Source organism: Monodon monoceros, unplaced genomic scaffold (genome assembly GCF_005190385.1).
Source record: "Monodon monoceros isolate NGI ecotype Baffin Bay Population unplaced genomic scaffold, NGI_Narwhal_1 Super_Scaffold_22, whole genome shotgun sequence".
Classification (NCBI taxonomy): domain Eukaryota; kingdom Metazoa; phylum Chordata; class Mammalia; order Artiodactyla; family Monodontidae; genus Monodon; species Monodon monoceros.
This window is the reverse complement of record NW_021703779.1, coordinates 3,102,677-3,118,695: the sequence shown is the minus strand read 5'-3', so window position 1 is coordinate 3,118,695 and position 16,019 is coordinate 3,102,677. Positions and strand designations below refer to the sequence as shown.

General features: G+C 35.0%; 1 protein-coding gene across 1 annotated transcript in view; it reads right to left on the bottom strand.

Annotated features, from left to right (window-relative positions):
* Nucleotides 1-15,164, bottom strand: part of LOC114906569 (eukaryotic translation initiation factor 1A, X-chromosomal-like) — a 16,518-nt gene extending 1,354 nt beyond the window's left edge. Inside the window, exons 1-6 of the mRNA XM_029241449.1 lie at nucleotides 14,961-15,164; nucleotides 10,860-10,943; nucleotides 8,964-9,067; nucleotides 7,861-7,911; nucleotides 3,258-3,339; nucleotides 1,952-2,043 (exon numbers count right to left, since the gene is read on the bottom strand). Coding sequence (XP_029097282.1) covers nucleotides 1,952-2,043; nucleotides 3,258-3,339; nucleotides 7,861-7,911; nucleotides 8,964-9,067; nucleotides 10,860-10,943; nucleotides 14,961-14,976 — 429 coding nt within the window. The 5' untranslated portion in view covers nucleotides 14,977-15,164. The remainder of the gene's footprint in view (nucleotides 1-1,951; nucleotides 2,044-3,257; nucleotides 3,340-7,860; nucleotides 7,912-8,963; nucleotides 9,068-10,859; nucleotides 10,944-14,960) is intronic.
* Between the last annotated feature and the right edge of the window lie 855 nt (nucleotides 15,165-16,019).

Genomic DNA, 16,019 nt, shown 5'->3' with positions numbered 1-16,019 from the left:
TGCAGCCTATTCTTAATAAAGTTTAGCATCTCATTCTTTCCTTTCATGCTACTGATCAGAGACTTTTTGTTTTGGAACTGGGAACAGACATGGGGAAGTATAATTCCCTTAAGAATGACAGAAGTGTGGTACTAAACCAAATTCTTCTCTGAGTCAACTTAATCATAGGAGTGAAACAAGTAAATCACCTGGCAAAATGACTCTGGAAAAAGTAGGACTGAGAGGTAATAAACATAAACCTAACCAAAGTATTCAAAATAACACAAATTCTTTTAATCACCATTGTCTTTAGTTTCTTTCCCAACAAGGCTGCTTAGACACAGTACCAAAGAAAGTGTTGGCATAGATCCAGAAATGTGTTTTCTTCTTCTTCTGAGAGAAGACTTAATTCTGTGGCTGGGTATTCAAGCATTCACTCTGGTTATATTCCTAGCCCTCAACTCCGGCTCAGTTGTCAAAACGTTCAAGTCTCTGTTAATATACTACACAACTGTTGCATTTTACATTCTTGCCACAGAAAATAATTGTTAGTTCTACTGTCAAAGTATTAATTGAGCCACAAGAACTCTCTGGCAAAACTGAACAAAAAGTTAAATAGAGAGAACAGCATTTCTAAGAAATCTGTTGTCAGCATTAGAGACCACCTATGCTACAAAGATGTCATTAAACAGAATTTGTTCAATTACTGGATTTTTTCTTCTTATATGATCAGTTTATAGAATTTCCGATTTGTAACTCTGATTCATAAAACTGGGACTTCACTTTTCGAAAACACAGCTAACTGATTTTTTTTCAGCCACAATTTAGCAGACTTGAGATGCTCATTTTAGCATTTACATAATTTAAAATCACAAACATGTAACAGACAATGACAAAAGCATCATAAATAAATAATGCAAACTGAAACAGTTACATCAAACTTTTGGACCTTCTGATAGCAAGAGTGTAACGTAAAAAATATTCTAAAACACTAGAACAATATTTTTCTAATCATTTTTCATTTCCTATTTCTGGGTGATTGTTCAATTTAAAATTCAATTTCTCTGTCTGAAAATGCTCTTAATAAAGATGTTGGTGATTGAAAGATTGTGAATCTTTTCTTCTTGAAAAACTTGGCTAATTGTGCTGCACAATCTTTGTCAGGAACAAATACTCTAGGTATTCTAAAATTTCACCTTCATATCCAATAAAACACTAATATTTTTGGACTTTTTGTTTCTAAACTACACTTTTAATACAGAGTTACAAAAAAAAAAAATGGCCTAATAAGCTTGACTGGAGGTAAGCTTGATGGTGGTAAGCCATACCACCATCCCAATTACTTAACATGCAATTTCAAGAAAATCAGGGCGAATTTCACGTAAACATAGTAACAGGAGAACAGTTAGGCATTTAACACTCTTGCTCTCACTGTTTTATTACTAAGAAAAACAACCTTTTTCCACAAACTCCAAACCAAGAGTTTGGCCAACAGTAATATATGACAAATAAAATAATGTAACCTCTAAACACACAGGCAACACGCCTCCGTTTTAAGGCTTTGGAGAAGATTGCAAGTTCAATGCTTCAGCAAGTTGGCTTAAACATGATTTTCTTCTTTTAACATACAAACATTTTATTTGAGAGATGGCATATTTTTTAAGCTGTCCGCTAAACTTCTTAATAACTATCACTGTAGACATTCTTATCTAGTAAGCTATCATTATGGAGTACCCACTGTTAAAGCTAACTGACCTTTTCAAAGAAAGAAGAGTGTCAAGAATTACAAGGTTTCTCAAAGTTTAAAAAGTCTGACTAGAGGGTTTCTGAATACTAATGAATATTCAAATTTATGGATAAGTCTCAAAATATATTCAATTTAAGTGTTCAACATTCTGAGATTAAAAGTAAAGATCTGATTACCTTCATAAACAAAATAATCAAAAAACCACAAGGTTCATCCACTACTTACATCATCAATGTCTTCATCATCATCTCCAATATCATCAAACTGGATTTCGTCATCATCTCCAGCACCAAAGGTATCTGTTTCATTAATTTTTGCTAAAAACACAGTAACAATATACTCATATATATAAAATCAAGATGTTACTAGGTGGATTGCCTACTAAAAGAAATAATACTGAAACAGTAAAGAATACTAAAACACTGAACTATACAACAAGACTTATAAGTAGTCTTCAATTCAACCATTTCATTCGAAGAAAAATCTTCCTACAAACAACTCATCACATAAAGCAAATTCACGCTGAAACCTCCAGAAGTTTACTGCAAAGTCATTACAATGAAGAGTATATGCACTATAATTTTATTTTGTTCAAAAAAATATAAGTAAGGCAGGCTGGCTCTAATTACACTAACTTAGTAGCTATTATATTTCTGAAGTATGCTTCAAAAAAGGCTTGTACATGTTAACAACTTACCCTTGGCACGTATAAACTTCTCCTAAGAACATCCACTTCACCAACCATTGGATAACTAACCAAATGAGTGTTAACCACTGGATAGACTTAGCAAATCAGTCAGAAAAACTTTCAAATCATGCTTATTCCTAAGCAACAAAAGTAACAAAGTATTGATCTGATTTCCAGATATCTTACTATTTCTTAAAAGGCCAATAATTTCATCAGAAGTTTCATGCTTATTCAAAAATCTCATAATTTTATAATAAAATGCAATGGAGTAAAGTAAATCAAATAAAATAGCTTCCAAGTTAAAAATGTGAGCTTATCATATTGCCTCTTTTACGTTACTAGAAATTTACTTTAATCTTTTCAAGTTTACTACAGTAAGAATGCAATACTTTTCTCTTTAAGAAATAAAAGGAGTATCTGTTAAAAACACACACACTCCACAAAACTATCTGGGATAGTACTATGCTAAGTTAAACTGAACATTGTTTTCTATAAAAATCAATACAAGTACCATAACTGTTGCCCTCATTTAGCTGAAGACAGATCATCTCTTAAGAACTGTTTAAAACACTGTAACTAATGTATACTTTTAATAGATATTATATACAAGTCCAGAGTTTATAAACTTTTACACTCCCCACCAAAAGAACATTTATTAGGAAGAGAATTCAATTTATTACTAAATTATTAATATTTTGAAGGATATACATACTTAAAGCTAATTTAATCACATATGTAAAAAATATGTAAAAGAGATAATTCTGTCAAAACTGCTTCACCTAAACACTAACGAGCTAATATTACTGTAAGACAGGGAAATGTAATAACTTTAACATTAATTACCATGTTCTGGAAGCTCGCCATAAGCCTTCAGACTTCTAGCTTCATCTGCATTGTACTTTAAAATTACATCAGCTTTGTTATCCTTGGAGAATAACAAGTAACCAACAAAACCGGTTATGCCAAAATATCATCAGTTGTCTCATAAATTACTTTCGAATTAAACACACTAAGAGAAAGCTCACTGTTCTGTTACAAATTCTGTTTTTCTTCACATTCCCTCTATCTTCTTTAAAAAAAAAACCTTGACAAGAAGTTTGCATTCAAATAATGAATAGCCTAGAAAAATTACTTATAGAATTCACTTTAATAAAATAAAGAGAAAAAAGGAAAAAAAGGGGAGCAGGGAGGAAAGAAAAAGAGAAAAAGATGCAATGTGGTCCTTGGCCATGCTATAATTCAAACTGCAAGTGGTATTATTACCCAAGAAAATTAATATGCCTTTCTATAAACAGTGGTTCTTAGGGTACCTTACCTATTAGAATTGTTTGTGGAACTTTAAAAAGATAACCATATCTCCTGAAAATTGACAGACCTGAGGTAAAGTCCAAAAATCTGTATTTAAAAAGCTCTTTTGGGTGTTTGAGGCAAATATCCCTCAGAACTACTGCCCTAAAATGTTCACATTTCTCCATTTTAAAGAATCTGAGTCATTTACGGAAGAAAAAATGAGTTTGAATGCTGACAATTAACCTAGAAAAGACCTAAAGAAAAGGCAACTGAAATCATCACAGTGATGCAACTGCAATGTAATATAAACCAACACTTCTCAAACTGTAATGTGCACACAAAACACACAGGGATTGTGTTAAAATTCTCATACTGACTCAGTAGATATGAGATCGGGCTAATAACCTGTTAACTTGCTTCCAGATGGTGGTGATGCTGCTATTATCTTTGGATTACTTTGAAGAGCAAGGATATGTAATTATTCGCAAAAGATTAAGAATCAGAAGAGCTGTTCGTAGCTACCACATTAATGTTAGAATAGGAATCCCTTAAGAATTGTGGCTTTACTGTCCACAAAACAGAGTTAAACTGGGAATTAATAACTGTTCTCTCCACTTTGGGGGTTTATATAAAGTTAAACCAAGAAAATGGACATGAAAATGATATATTTTTATGGACAGATTAACAAGTTTTTATTATAGAATATTAAAAAAGAAAAGACTATCAATGTATGATCCAGTTCATAAAAATAGATACACGAAGCAAATTCAGTAAAGTTTCAGGTTATAAAGTCAACACAAAAATCAGTTATGTCTGTATAAACTAGCAATGAACTATCTAAAAAAGAAATCAAGAAAACCTCATTTATAGCATCGATTTATAGCATCGAACACAAATACTCAGAAATAAATTTAACCAAGGAGGTAAAAGATCTATACACTGACAACTATAAGATACTGATGAAAGAAACTGAAGATACAAACAGAAAATGTATCCCACATTCTTGAACTGAAATAATTACTACTACTAAAGTGTCCATATTACCCAAAGTAATTTACAGATTCAACGTAATTCCTATAAAAATTTTAGTGGCATTTTTTTTCACAGACAGATAAAGTTATATGGAACCACAAACACTCCAAATCGCCAAAGCAGTCTTGAGAAAGTACAAAGCTGGAGGCATCACACTTCCTGATTTCAAAATACAGTTGTCAAAACAGTAAGGCACTGGCATTAAAAGAGTCCTGTTGACTAATGGAAGAGAATTGAGAACCAAGCAATAAAATTTTGCAAAAATGGTCAACTAATTCTTAACAAGGGAACCAAGACAACACAGTGTAGAAAAGACACTCTTCAATAAATAGGATTGGGAAACCTGAATACTTACATGAAATCGACCCCTTTCTTACACCAAAAACTCCCTGAAATTAACCTGAAATAGATCAAGGACTTAAACACAAGCCCTGAAGCCATAAAACTACTGAAAGAGAACAAAGAAAAGGTACTTGATATTTATCTTGGCAACTGTTTTATGGATATGACACCAAAGGCATAAGCAACAAAAGCAAAAAACCCACAAGTGGAACTACATCACTCTAAAAAGCTTTTGCACAGCAGAGGAAATCATCAATGAAATTAAAAGACAACCTACTAGATACGAGAAAATATTTGCAAATGATATGACCAAAAAGGGATTAATATCCAACATATATAAATCCTGCCATTTGCAACAACATGGATGAACCTGGAGGGCAGTTTGCGAAGAGAAGTAAGTCAGACAGAGAAAGACAAATACTGTATGATCTCACTCATATGTGGAATCTGGGCTGTGCATAAACTCATCAAGGATCTGGAAAGGTCCTAATCTCCCAGTTCTGAGTGACCCTGAAATTCTGCACAAGCATGAAATTAAGAATAAGAAAGTATTACTGCCTGGATGAGTGTTAGAAGGTATGCTCCAACATGCACAGATTCCATATGCAAAAGCTGGGAGGCTTACTGGTTTTAATGAAATCCCACACATGGGCTGTTTGCTAAGATAACCAAGCATTCAGTGACCACACACAAGAAAAAGATACAGACCATACAGAATGTGTTTCAGAAAAATCCCTCAACAGACAACAGCAAGAACAAACCCTGCGAGAAGAAATCTAATTTCCAGTCTTGCCATGTTATATTTGCATTTTCTAGTTTTCAACAAAAAAATTATCAGACACAGAAATAAGGGTGGTCACACACAAGAAAAGAAGTCATTACTAACTGTTGCTAAGAAAACCCAGAAGTTTTACTTAACAAAGACTTTACATCAGTTACTATAAATATATTTAAAGAAGTAAAAGAAACCATGTCAAAAAAACTTTGTCAGAATATTTCACTAAATAGAGAAAATCAAGAGATACGGATTTAAAAAAATAAAAATTATGGCGATGAAAAGTATATTAATTGACCTCAAAATGCCTCTTTCAATCACAAACAGAACAATCATGTAAAAAATCAACACGGAAGAAGAAGACTGAAACTTTACAAACCAGTTAGACCCAACCGGTATCTATGAAAAACTTGACCTGATAATAGAGACAGCAATCATTTCACTCACAACAAATTAAACACAGATGATGGGTGCGATAGAAATCAGATGGATTTCAGACTCACAATGCATATATAGTCTGAAGGCTGACATCATAGAGGGCAACTATCATGTTCTTTTCTAAGTGTTCATCTCAAATTTATAACATACACTTAAAAAATAGTTTGTACTGTAACTACTGAGTGCATGTTTTATCTTTCTACTATAAAACTGTAAAAACCCTTTTGGAGATTGGAAGGTTTGACTTATTCAGCTGCATCATCTAGAATAGTGGTTTACCGAACTTGGACTTGAGACCTTTAAATTTTAAAATAAAATAGTAATTGTGATGCCACCATAAAATTACTAAATTTTTGTTTTGATGAGTAAGAACATAATAAAAACCACCATCATATACTACTGTTCTTATTTCACAAAAGGTAATTTTAAAAAATATATTTAACAAGCAAAATGGAGGGGAGTTCCCCAGTGGTACAGTGGTTAGCACTCAGCACTTTCACTGCAGTAGCATGGATTCAATCCCTCATCAGGGAATTAAGAGCCTCAAAGCTGCAGCACAGCCAAGAAAAAAAAAAAAAAAAAAGAAAGGAAAACGGATAATTTAGCTATGTGAAAAACACCATACAAAACGTGCATATCTTCTCATTTCACTACAGAACAGTAAACAAATCAGCCTGCACCAATAAATATTTCACTGACTGACATTTGGGAACCATAACCCCTGAATATCTAGCACAATGCCTAGAATACAACTGAACATTAAATGAATGAGGACACAGGACTTCCCTGGTGGTGCAGCGGCTAAGACTCTGTGCTCCCAATGCAGGTGGCCAGGTTCGATCCCTGGTTAGGGAACTAGATCCCACATGGCACAACTAAGAGGTCGTGTGCCGCAACTAAAAAAGATCCTGCATGCCACAACGGAGATCCCCCACGTGGCAACAAAGATCCCGCCTGCCACAACTAAGACCCGACGCAGCCAAATAAAATATAAATAAATATTAAAAAAATAATAATAATAACAGGGGCTTCCCTGGTGGCGCAGTGGTTGAGAGTCCGCCTGCCAGTGCAGGAGACACAGGTTCACACCCCGCTCCAGGAAGATCCCATATGCTGCAGAGCAGTTAGGCCCATAAGCCATGGCCGCTTAGTCTGCGCATCCAGATCCTGTGCTCCGCAACGGGAGAGGCCACAACAGTGAGAGGCCCACATACCGCAAAAAAAATAAAAAAAAAATTAAAAAAAAATAAATGAATGAGGACAGAATGATGGTCTACGGTATTTATCCAAAATTATAAGAGAATATTTACTGCACATGATATTTAAAATAAAAACAGTACTAACCAGTCTTCCCACAAAACACATGTATCATTTAATCAGTCATGGGAACTATTCCAAACAAGGTATATCCTATAGTCTTGAATACAATTGGACCTTAATAAATTTTGACGACAGAATGGTGAGAAGTCATAATTGGCTAGGACTGCTTAAATATGCTTTTATTGCATCTTCTAAATATTAAAGACTTACTAAATACAAGGGCACTACAAATTTAAATGTGATTGTTACCTGATAGTCTCGAAGACCAACCAATATAATGTCTGAGGTATTTATCCAAACCTATAAAATAAAATTTATTGTATATTATATTCAAAATAAAAACAAGTTATAGACTGCAATGTTAAACCATTCTTCCTACAAAAAATATGTACTATTCACCCAGTGTGGAAAACGTATTTACTAGGAAATAGGGAAAAACTATAGAATATAGTATACTGTGGGTGTGTGTGTGTACACATGCGTGTGTGAGACAGACTCTAGTTATAGTGACAGTATATTAAGAAAAAGCTACAGTATACAGTTTGTGTCAAATTTTCTATTTTAGGCTGTTAAAAATACATAATTATTTTATTTCAATTACCTGAGAGTTTAAAAATTACAAAAACATCATTATTTGTCAGGTAAATGAAAGACTTTTAATCACAAATCACTCCTGAGATATTTAGTTATTTAACATATATGAAAATCAGTCACCTACACAAATACAGCCATCCAGTCACCAATCTACATAAATACAGAACCAAATCCCACCATTAATTGGAAAAGAATGACTTAACAGACCAACTATATTTTTTAAATAAAAAAATTAGTGTTGAAGGAACTTTTAAACAATGTGATCAATAAATCCACCTGAACTACTAAAAACTATGATCTAACATATTCCAAATTTTCCTAATATCATGTACAGCTGTTTCCCCCAAACCAAAATCTTAACCAAGGAACACATACTATATATAATTAGCAATTACTTTAGTCTTCTTTAATCTTAAAACAATTCTCCAGCTTTTTTTGTTTCTTTCATGGCATAACATTTAAGAGTCTACCTCATTTGTTTTATAGACTGAATCTAATTGTTTCCTCAATAGTATACATTTCTGGCATAAATCCAACATAGGTGAAACAAATAATTCTTTGTAAATATAATCCTCTATTATGAAAGTTATCACGGATCTTCTATAATTTTATGTATTTAGATTGCCATATAAATCACTATTTTTGAAGTCTTCGGGAACTCACAAAAATGAGTCGCTTGGCCCATATATTATCTAAAGCAGAGCCAAGTTTTTAAAAGGTAAATTTTGTATTAAAGTAAAATAAATCTCCATACCTACCTTTTTTCTCAATTTTCCTCTTATATGACATAACCTCTTCACACCATCAAAACACATTGCTTCCAATCTTCCATTTCCCAACATTTTGATTACCTGAGCATATTCTTAGGGAGGAAAAAAAACAAAGAAAAAACTGTAAAATACTGTTTAATTTTTCTTAAAATGTAACAATTGATATTAAGTTGGTAACTTCACTTTTACTGCTAACTTTGGATCAAACCGTAATTTTTTTAAAAAGAAAGGCTTGTTCAGTGAAAATTTTAAGTATTCTACCATGTGAGATCTATCTGAAGGAGACATATAATAATCTTATCCAAGAAAATGAGAGCACACTTCATCTGTTGAACCATTTCTATAGCCTTTCCAGCTATGCTTATACACTTTACCCTCTTATTTTTAGAGCAAATAAAAACCTACAGAAGTTGAAAACACTGATATAAGCATTAGCCAGTATGGAGCAATCTCTTCTAGATTTAAATGACAAAAGCAGGCATGGGAGTAAGGAGAAAGAAACAGGTAATTAATATAAAACCTTCACACTACTAAATTTCTTCCTAAGGACTAACGTCACAGAGACCCTGGACTATTTATAATTACACTGAGAGGTAAATGAGATCTACACTGTGGGGCTGATAAGTCGAGTCCCTTTCACCACAGGCCAACTAACCTAGCTTTACTGCTCAGCTCTTCTTCAACATGGGAGAAAATGAGAGAGAAAAGAATGTAAAAATTGGCCATGAAAACAAACTTCTAATGTAAGAAGATACTATGAAGTCTAAGTAACTGATTATCTTTAGCCAGACAACATGTTTTCATATAATTAATAAAAATGCTGATTTTCTAGTGGCTTGCAGTATGGCATGAATAAGTACACAGTTTTTTAATAAAGTGCTGGAAATTACTAAAACAAACAGAGAAATGTGAATGTAGATTATACACTAAGTCTGCAATATTCAGTAGAATTTTTCCATTGAGGGAAAATTATATATCTGAATTAAACAATATGTTCATTGATAGCTCAAAATTTAATTTCAATTCATTTCAATAGCCACACATGGCTAGTGGCTACCATAAAAAACAGTACTTACTAAATAACAGTGTAATCTTAAGGTTAAATTTCTAGTGACCATTGTACTGTAGCTATGCAGGAGAAAGCCCTTGTTCTTAGGAGACATATGCTGAAGGACTTGGCTAAAGTCTGTAACTGTATATAACTATATCTGCCAATAAGAAAGTTAAAAAGGTTAGTAAAAATTTTCATGTACATATACAAAGAGAAAATAAATACACAAAGAAAACTTTAAAAACTAGTGAATCTAGGTAAAGAATAGATGGGAGTTTGGTGTACTCATATTCCAACTTTTCTGTAGGCTTAACTTTTCTTTTAAAAGGAAAAAAGTGCTTCAGTCAATTTAGTTTACTCATTTTTAATTTTAGTCTGCACTTACTTAAAAAGTCAGTCAACAATTATCAGTTGTTTTATTAAATTTTATGATCGTGTGCTAGTGGCACTGGAGTAGTGAGGGTCTGATAGTCTTGGATATATTTGTCATACTCTACTGAATGATGTATAACATTACCCACTATTACACCAGAGTAGGAAATTTTCAGTGTTGGCAGCCACCCTTACTCTGCTCTAAACCCTGAAATTCACTCTCACTTATATCATGCTTTTCCACATAGAACAAAGAAAACTATGTTTACAGAAATGCCACCAATTAATCCTCTATCAAAAATAGTATACAATGGGTTATTCAACAGACAAATTCTGAAGAAGTATGGGGTATTATTAATGAATAAAAGCAACTCTTCTGGATTGTGACTAAGATCCATTTTAGGTTAAAGACTGGAATTCATATTATCAAAAAAAGACATTAATAACTTCAAAATTCTTACCTTGTCCATCTTCTTTAAACACTAACTCTCTTTTTTCAGATTCATTCTCATTCTTACCCCTGCGCCTGTTTTTACCTCCTTTACCTAATTGATTTAAAAAGTGAATAAAAAATTAAGTGTAATTATCTATATAATATCTTACAAACTAAACTTGAAACAAGCTAAAATAAGACTTTAAACTTTATAAAAACAGAAAAGTAAAAAAAAATTATCATTTAAAGAGCAGTACAATATTAACAGAACTCTAAGTAAGATTTTTAAAATTTAACCTAATTTGGTTACCCAATAATTACAATTTGTCAAAGGTTTTCTTTTAAATCCCTTACCAGATAAACATATTATCAAGCACATATCTTACTTTGACATTTAGATTTGTATTTTTCTGATATAAAACTACTTCTTATACGGAAGTATAGAGAACAAAAATCCCATTAACAGGCATAACTATTAACATTTTATTGTCCATGCTTTCAAATTAAAATTGTATTCCATATAGTCTCTTCTACAATTTATTTTAATCCCACTCAATTTGTTTTGCATGACTTTTCATGTCAATTGAACAATAGGCTAAGATGAACATTTTAACAGAGTAAACTTAATTCTTTATTTTGGTTACTTCTAATATTTTACTGTTATTTAATAAGGCTGAGTTGAGATTATCCTACAAACAAGTGCCTTAGGATAAATTTATAGAAGTAGAATTTCCCGGATAAAGGTTATGTATCCACCTCCTTAGACTTCTGATGAAGTATATTCATTTATACTACCATCAGCCAAGAAGGACTATTATCTAGCCCTCTGCTACAACCATACCATACTAAAGATTTAAAATCATACTTAGCTGTACTTTTGAATTTTTACTTTCACTAAAATTTAATGTATTTGACTATAACATTATTTCCTTGTGAAACTTTCTACTACATAATCAAGGAATAAGGCTACTTCTTCATAGCATTTTATTCCCATTCCAAAACCTATGCAAGAGCACCCATTTCCAATAGATGGGAGAAAGGCTGTGACAGATAGTAATAAGGGACCCATGGGAAGACTTTGAAACAAAAATCCCAAACAGAATTTAAAATGTGCACCTGGCACTGTAAAAACTGACATCTATCTTCTTGAATGCACCCTCTACCTGCTGGGGCAGCCTCACATTGCTGTGCTATACTAAAAGGTAGGTGGTCTTCACAATTCCCTGACATATCTGGATTCACTATCCTATACATTAAGGACACAACATTCAAGAGGGAAAAAAGTGTTTATTTCAAGATATAAAACATGCCAGAACTTCAAAATACACTGGAAGCTCTGTTAGGACAAGGGTAATACCTGCTTTGCTTACTTATATATCACAGTTTGCCAGTTTTTCACATAAACCAAGAGTAGTTCCTATATTTCTAAATGAATGAAAATTTAAAAATCTTATGTCCTTAGTTTGGCATAATGCTTCAATAAAATGTAGATTTCCTGGAAGTATTAAAAAAAAAAAATAGAAGGACCTCCCTGGTGGTGCAGTGGTTAAGAATCCGCCTGCCAGTGCAGGGTTCACGGGTTCGATCCCTGATCCGGAAAGATCCCACGTGCCGCAGAGCAACTAAGCTGTGCGCCACAACTAACTACTCAGCCTGCGCTCTAGAGCCTGCGAGCCACAACTACTGAGCCCACACGCCGCAACTACTGAAGCCCGCGGGCTCTAGAGCCTGCGGGCTGCAACTACTGAGCCTGCATGCTCCAACTATTGAATCCATGCGCCTAGAGCCCATGCTCTGCAACAAGAGAAGCCACCACAGTGAGAAGACGCGCACCACAATGAAGAGAAGCCCCCACTCGCTGCAACTAGAGAAAGCCCGCGTGCAGCCACGAAGACCCAACGCCATCAGAAATAAGATATAATAAAATAAATTTTTAGAAAAAGAAAAAAGTGATGTCTTTAAAGGGTAGGAGCATCTTGCCCCAAATGTTCTTCTTAAGTGGGTCAGAGGATGTGTTGTTGTTTTTTTCTGATTTAAGAATGGATTTCTAACATTTCTAAAGAAAACAAGCCACATGAGTAAAGCAAAAGTTATTCAACATATAGTCCAAAGTAATTTTATATCCCTACTTGGGTAACCTTCACTGACACTATATTCACAGGGCTTTTGAATTTTCAAATGAAAAAAAATATCTATAGAGTTTTATTTCTACATTACTAAACTTCACCTCAAAAATTCAGGAGTCCTAACAACAGGTTTCAACTAAGTAACCTAGAAAATAACAGATTGGTTTTACATACACAGATTGAAATATCGAATTCAGGATGATTATCTCCAGAAACAGAGGAAGAAAGGAGATTTCAGAGAGGTACACAGATGGCTTTAACTGAAGGTATGTTGTAATTCTTAATTCAGAAGTATAATTTCCAGGAGTTTAGTCTATATTTATTAACCATACCTTAAAAACCCCTTATTTTACTATCAAGTAATAAAATCCATTTAAAATTGTCTTTTGAAAGAACTGAGAATACAACAATGTATTGTATTCAATACAGATACTGAATATTTCAATATCAATATTGATACTGAAAGATAGTTCATCTTTCTTTCTAAAACTAAGTTCAGGCAAATTTCACAGATCTCTTCCTTAAATCAGATGTTGTAAATCAACTCTAATTAAAATTTCTAAAAAAAAATCAGATGTGATTTGGAGATATTCTCTGATGTGATCTTACTTAGGCATCAGTTAGTTTAAAAGTCCTACAGAAGGAGGGAACTTATTATCTAAGTTCCTAAGGGTGGAGCAAAGCATAGGAAGACAACATTAACAAAAATTTATTAGACATCCAATAAGTACCAAGTTGTAGTAATCCAAGATTCATAAAACAGGTATTATTCCCTTTAGAATATACAATCTAGTGAGGGAGGCTGAAACTTCATTACCAGAAATACGGGTGGAAACAAGATATTTTTTGAAATGTACTGTTATTTGTGAGATAATCATGAATTATATACATAAGGAAAACACTGGTATAAGCCTTATCTAATTTACCGAACATATGGTTAGAAAGACAACCCTACTGTTGCACTGAATAATTAGCAGGAAAACACTTGCTAGAAAAAGAATCTGTGAGCTGGTTTGTGGGCCACAGACAGCAGTGAACTCAACAGGGCAAGCAAAGAGCTGTGACCAAGTATCGCAAGGCAAAGTAAGTTGTGACAGCTACAAAGAGAAAATGAAGTAGAATCCGTGCAGCAAGCGGTTAAGTAGAAAGGAGACACAGTAGATGTGGATGTCAAGAATGAATAATGAAGGGAGATTTCTTGTGGACTGTGAAATGTAGTGCTATGCTGCCTTCTTTGCCCTTACAGTTTCCTAGGAGACGCTGTAGAGATTAAGAATGACAGAACTCAGGTCTCTAGAAAGGAAAACTTTAAGGAGTGACGGTCCGAGTGCTCTGCTTTACTTAGGACTCCCATTTTGGAAGCTCCAAGCAACGTTATTGTCGAATGTGATAATTCGTGAACGGTTTGCCTCAGAATAACGATGGGTAGAAATATTTACTACCAGAATCTATGCTATGAGAAAAGAAGACTGAAAACTTTTGCAAATGTATAACATACCTTGTAAACAAGAATGTTCAAGTTTGTGACGGAAGGAGGAAAGTAAACAGGCAGAGATGAACCTAAATACGTCACAAGCTTTCACCTAGTGTTTACACAGAAGCAATGTCTTCACCAACAGTCCACAAAGAAAATATGTAACGGTCACAAAAGCAAGAATCACTGGTTAAAAAGTGGTCCTGGTCAGTCCTGGGAAGGGCCCAACGCCAGAGAGGCCAGGCGGCCCAGGAGAGGCTCTCCAGGTTCGTAACGCGCCGCTAGTTAGCCTGCCGTGAACAAATTTTACACTCTCCGTCTAGAGGCCCTTAGAATAATGGCGTCGGTTGTATAGCAACGTGAGCAAAGTGGGAGGGAGATAGGAGTAGCTTCCCAGCTCCTGTCCCGACAACAGATTCCCGCTCAGAGACACCAGCCAAGCACGAGAAGGAAGAACTACCACCGCCGCGAGTCACTGCCAATGACACCAAGCCGAGCAAAACCATGGTTTCGGAACCCAAGGCGTTACCTTTATTCTTGGGCATGGCGGTAACTAAGACCTCAGCGTTTCCAACTGGGTTCCGGTGTCGGTGGCGCTGCCAGGTAATCCTCCGAGGTGCCGAAAGAAATTAGTAGTTGCAGACTCCGAAGCAACCACGCTTACTGGCAAGCAAACGGCTGCGCAGGGGGCTTCAAGACTTCCCCATCCCCCAAGCTCGACCGCTCCCCTCCGTCCCCGCTACTGCGCAGGCGTAGCCCACAGCTACTGACTTCCCGCTGCTAGAGAAAGTGAGACACATTGTGGGCGGTTCCGGTAGGAAAATGGAATCTTTCGAGCGCCAGGCTCTGAGCTACAAGAGGAGGATCAAGTATAGAGTAGGCCCACGACGTTATCCTACTTGGAAATCACCCGAGCTGTCTCCTGCTTTTGAATACACTTCTGCTACTCTGTAATAATTGGCTTTTCCAGAAAATTTCTTGACTGTTAACTTTTATGTTACCTGTCTTCCTTTTCAGAGAAACAAATTCCAGCATGATGCTCCTGTAAGAAGTCTCTGCCTAATACATGAAAAGGGGTGGAGGAACCAGTGAGAAAAGGGTGTGTGTCTCTCAAAGCACCCGAACAAAAGGGCATAGGTTCAGAGGCAGGAACCTCTTAAGGTTCGTTAGAGATCCCACTCTGAAACATTTCAGTGATCCAAGGCAGGGGCTCTTGGTAGTAGAGGGGTAGAGCACCAAGAGTGTGGCTCCAGTGTCAGGGCCGGAAGCAGGTTCATCCTGAGTGCGGAGAACTGCTTCCCCAAGCTGCTTAACAGGGAGGAGTGGGAAGAGCCCCTGTAGTTCCTCAGAGCTCCATCACTGAGAACTGGGAGGACGTGAAAGGCTGGTTACTGGGTCAAGGTGCCTGAAATGCCTAAATTAACAATCTCTTTTTCAATCTCTGCCTCTTGGCAGAAACAGTAGAAACTAGAGGGATTTTTTTTTTTTTTTTAAATTAAGGAGACTTCATTTGCTGGAGTTTAAGATGAAGAATTTCAGCAGTGTTCCTTTTAGGTGACTTACCTAGAAGGTGAGAGAGCTGGTTTAC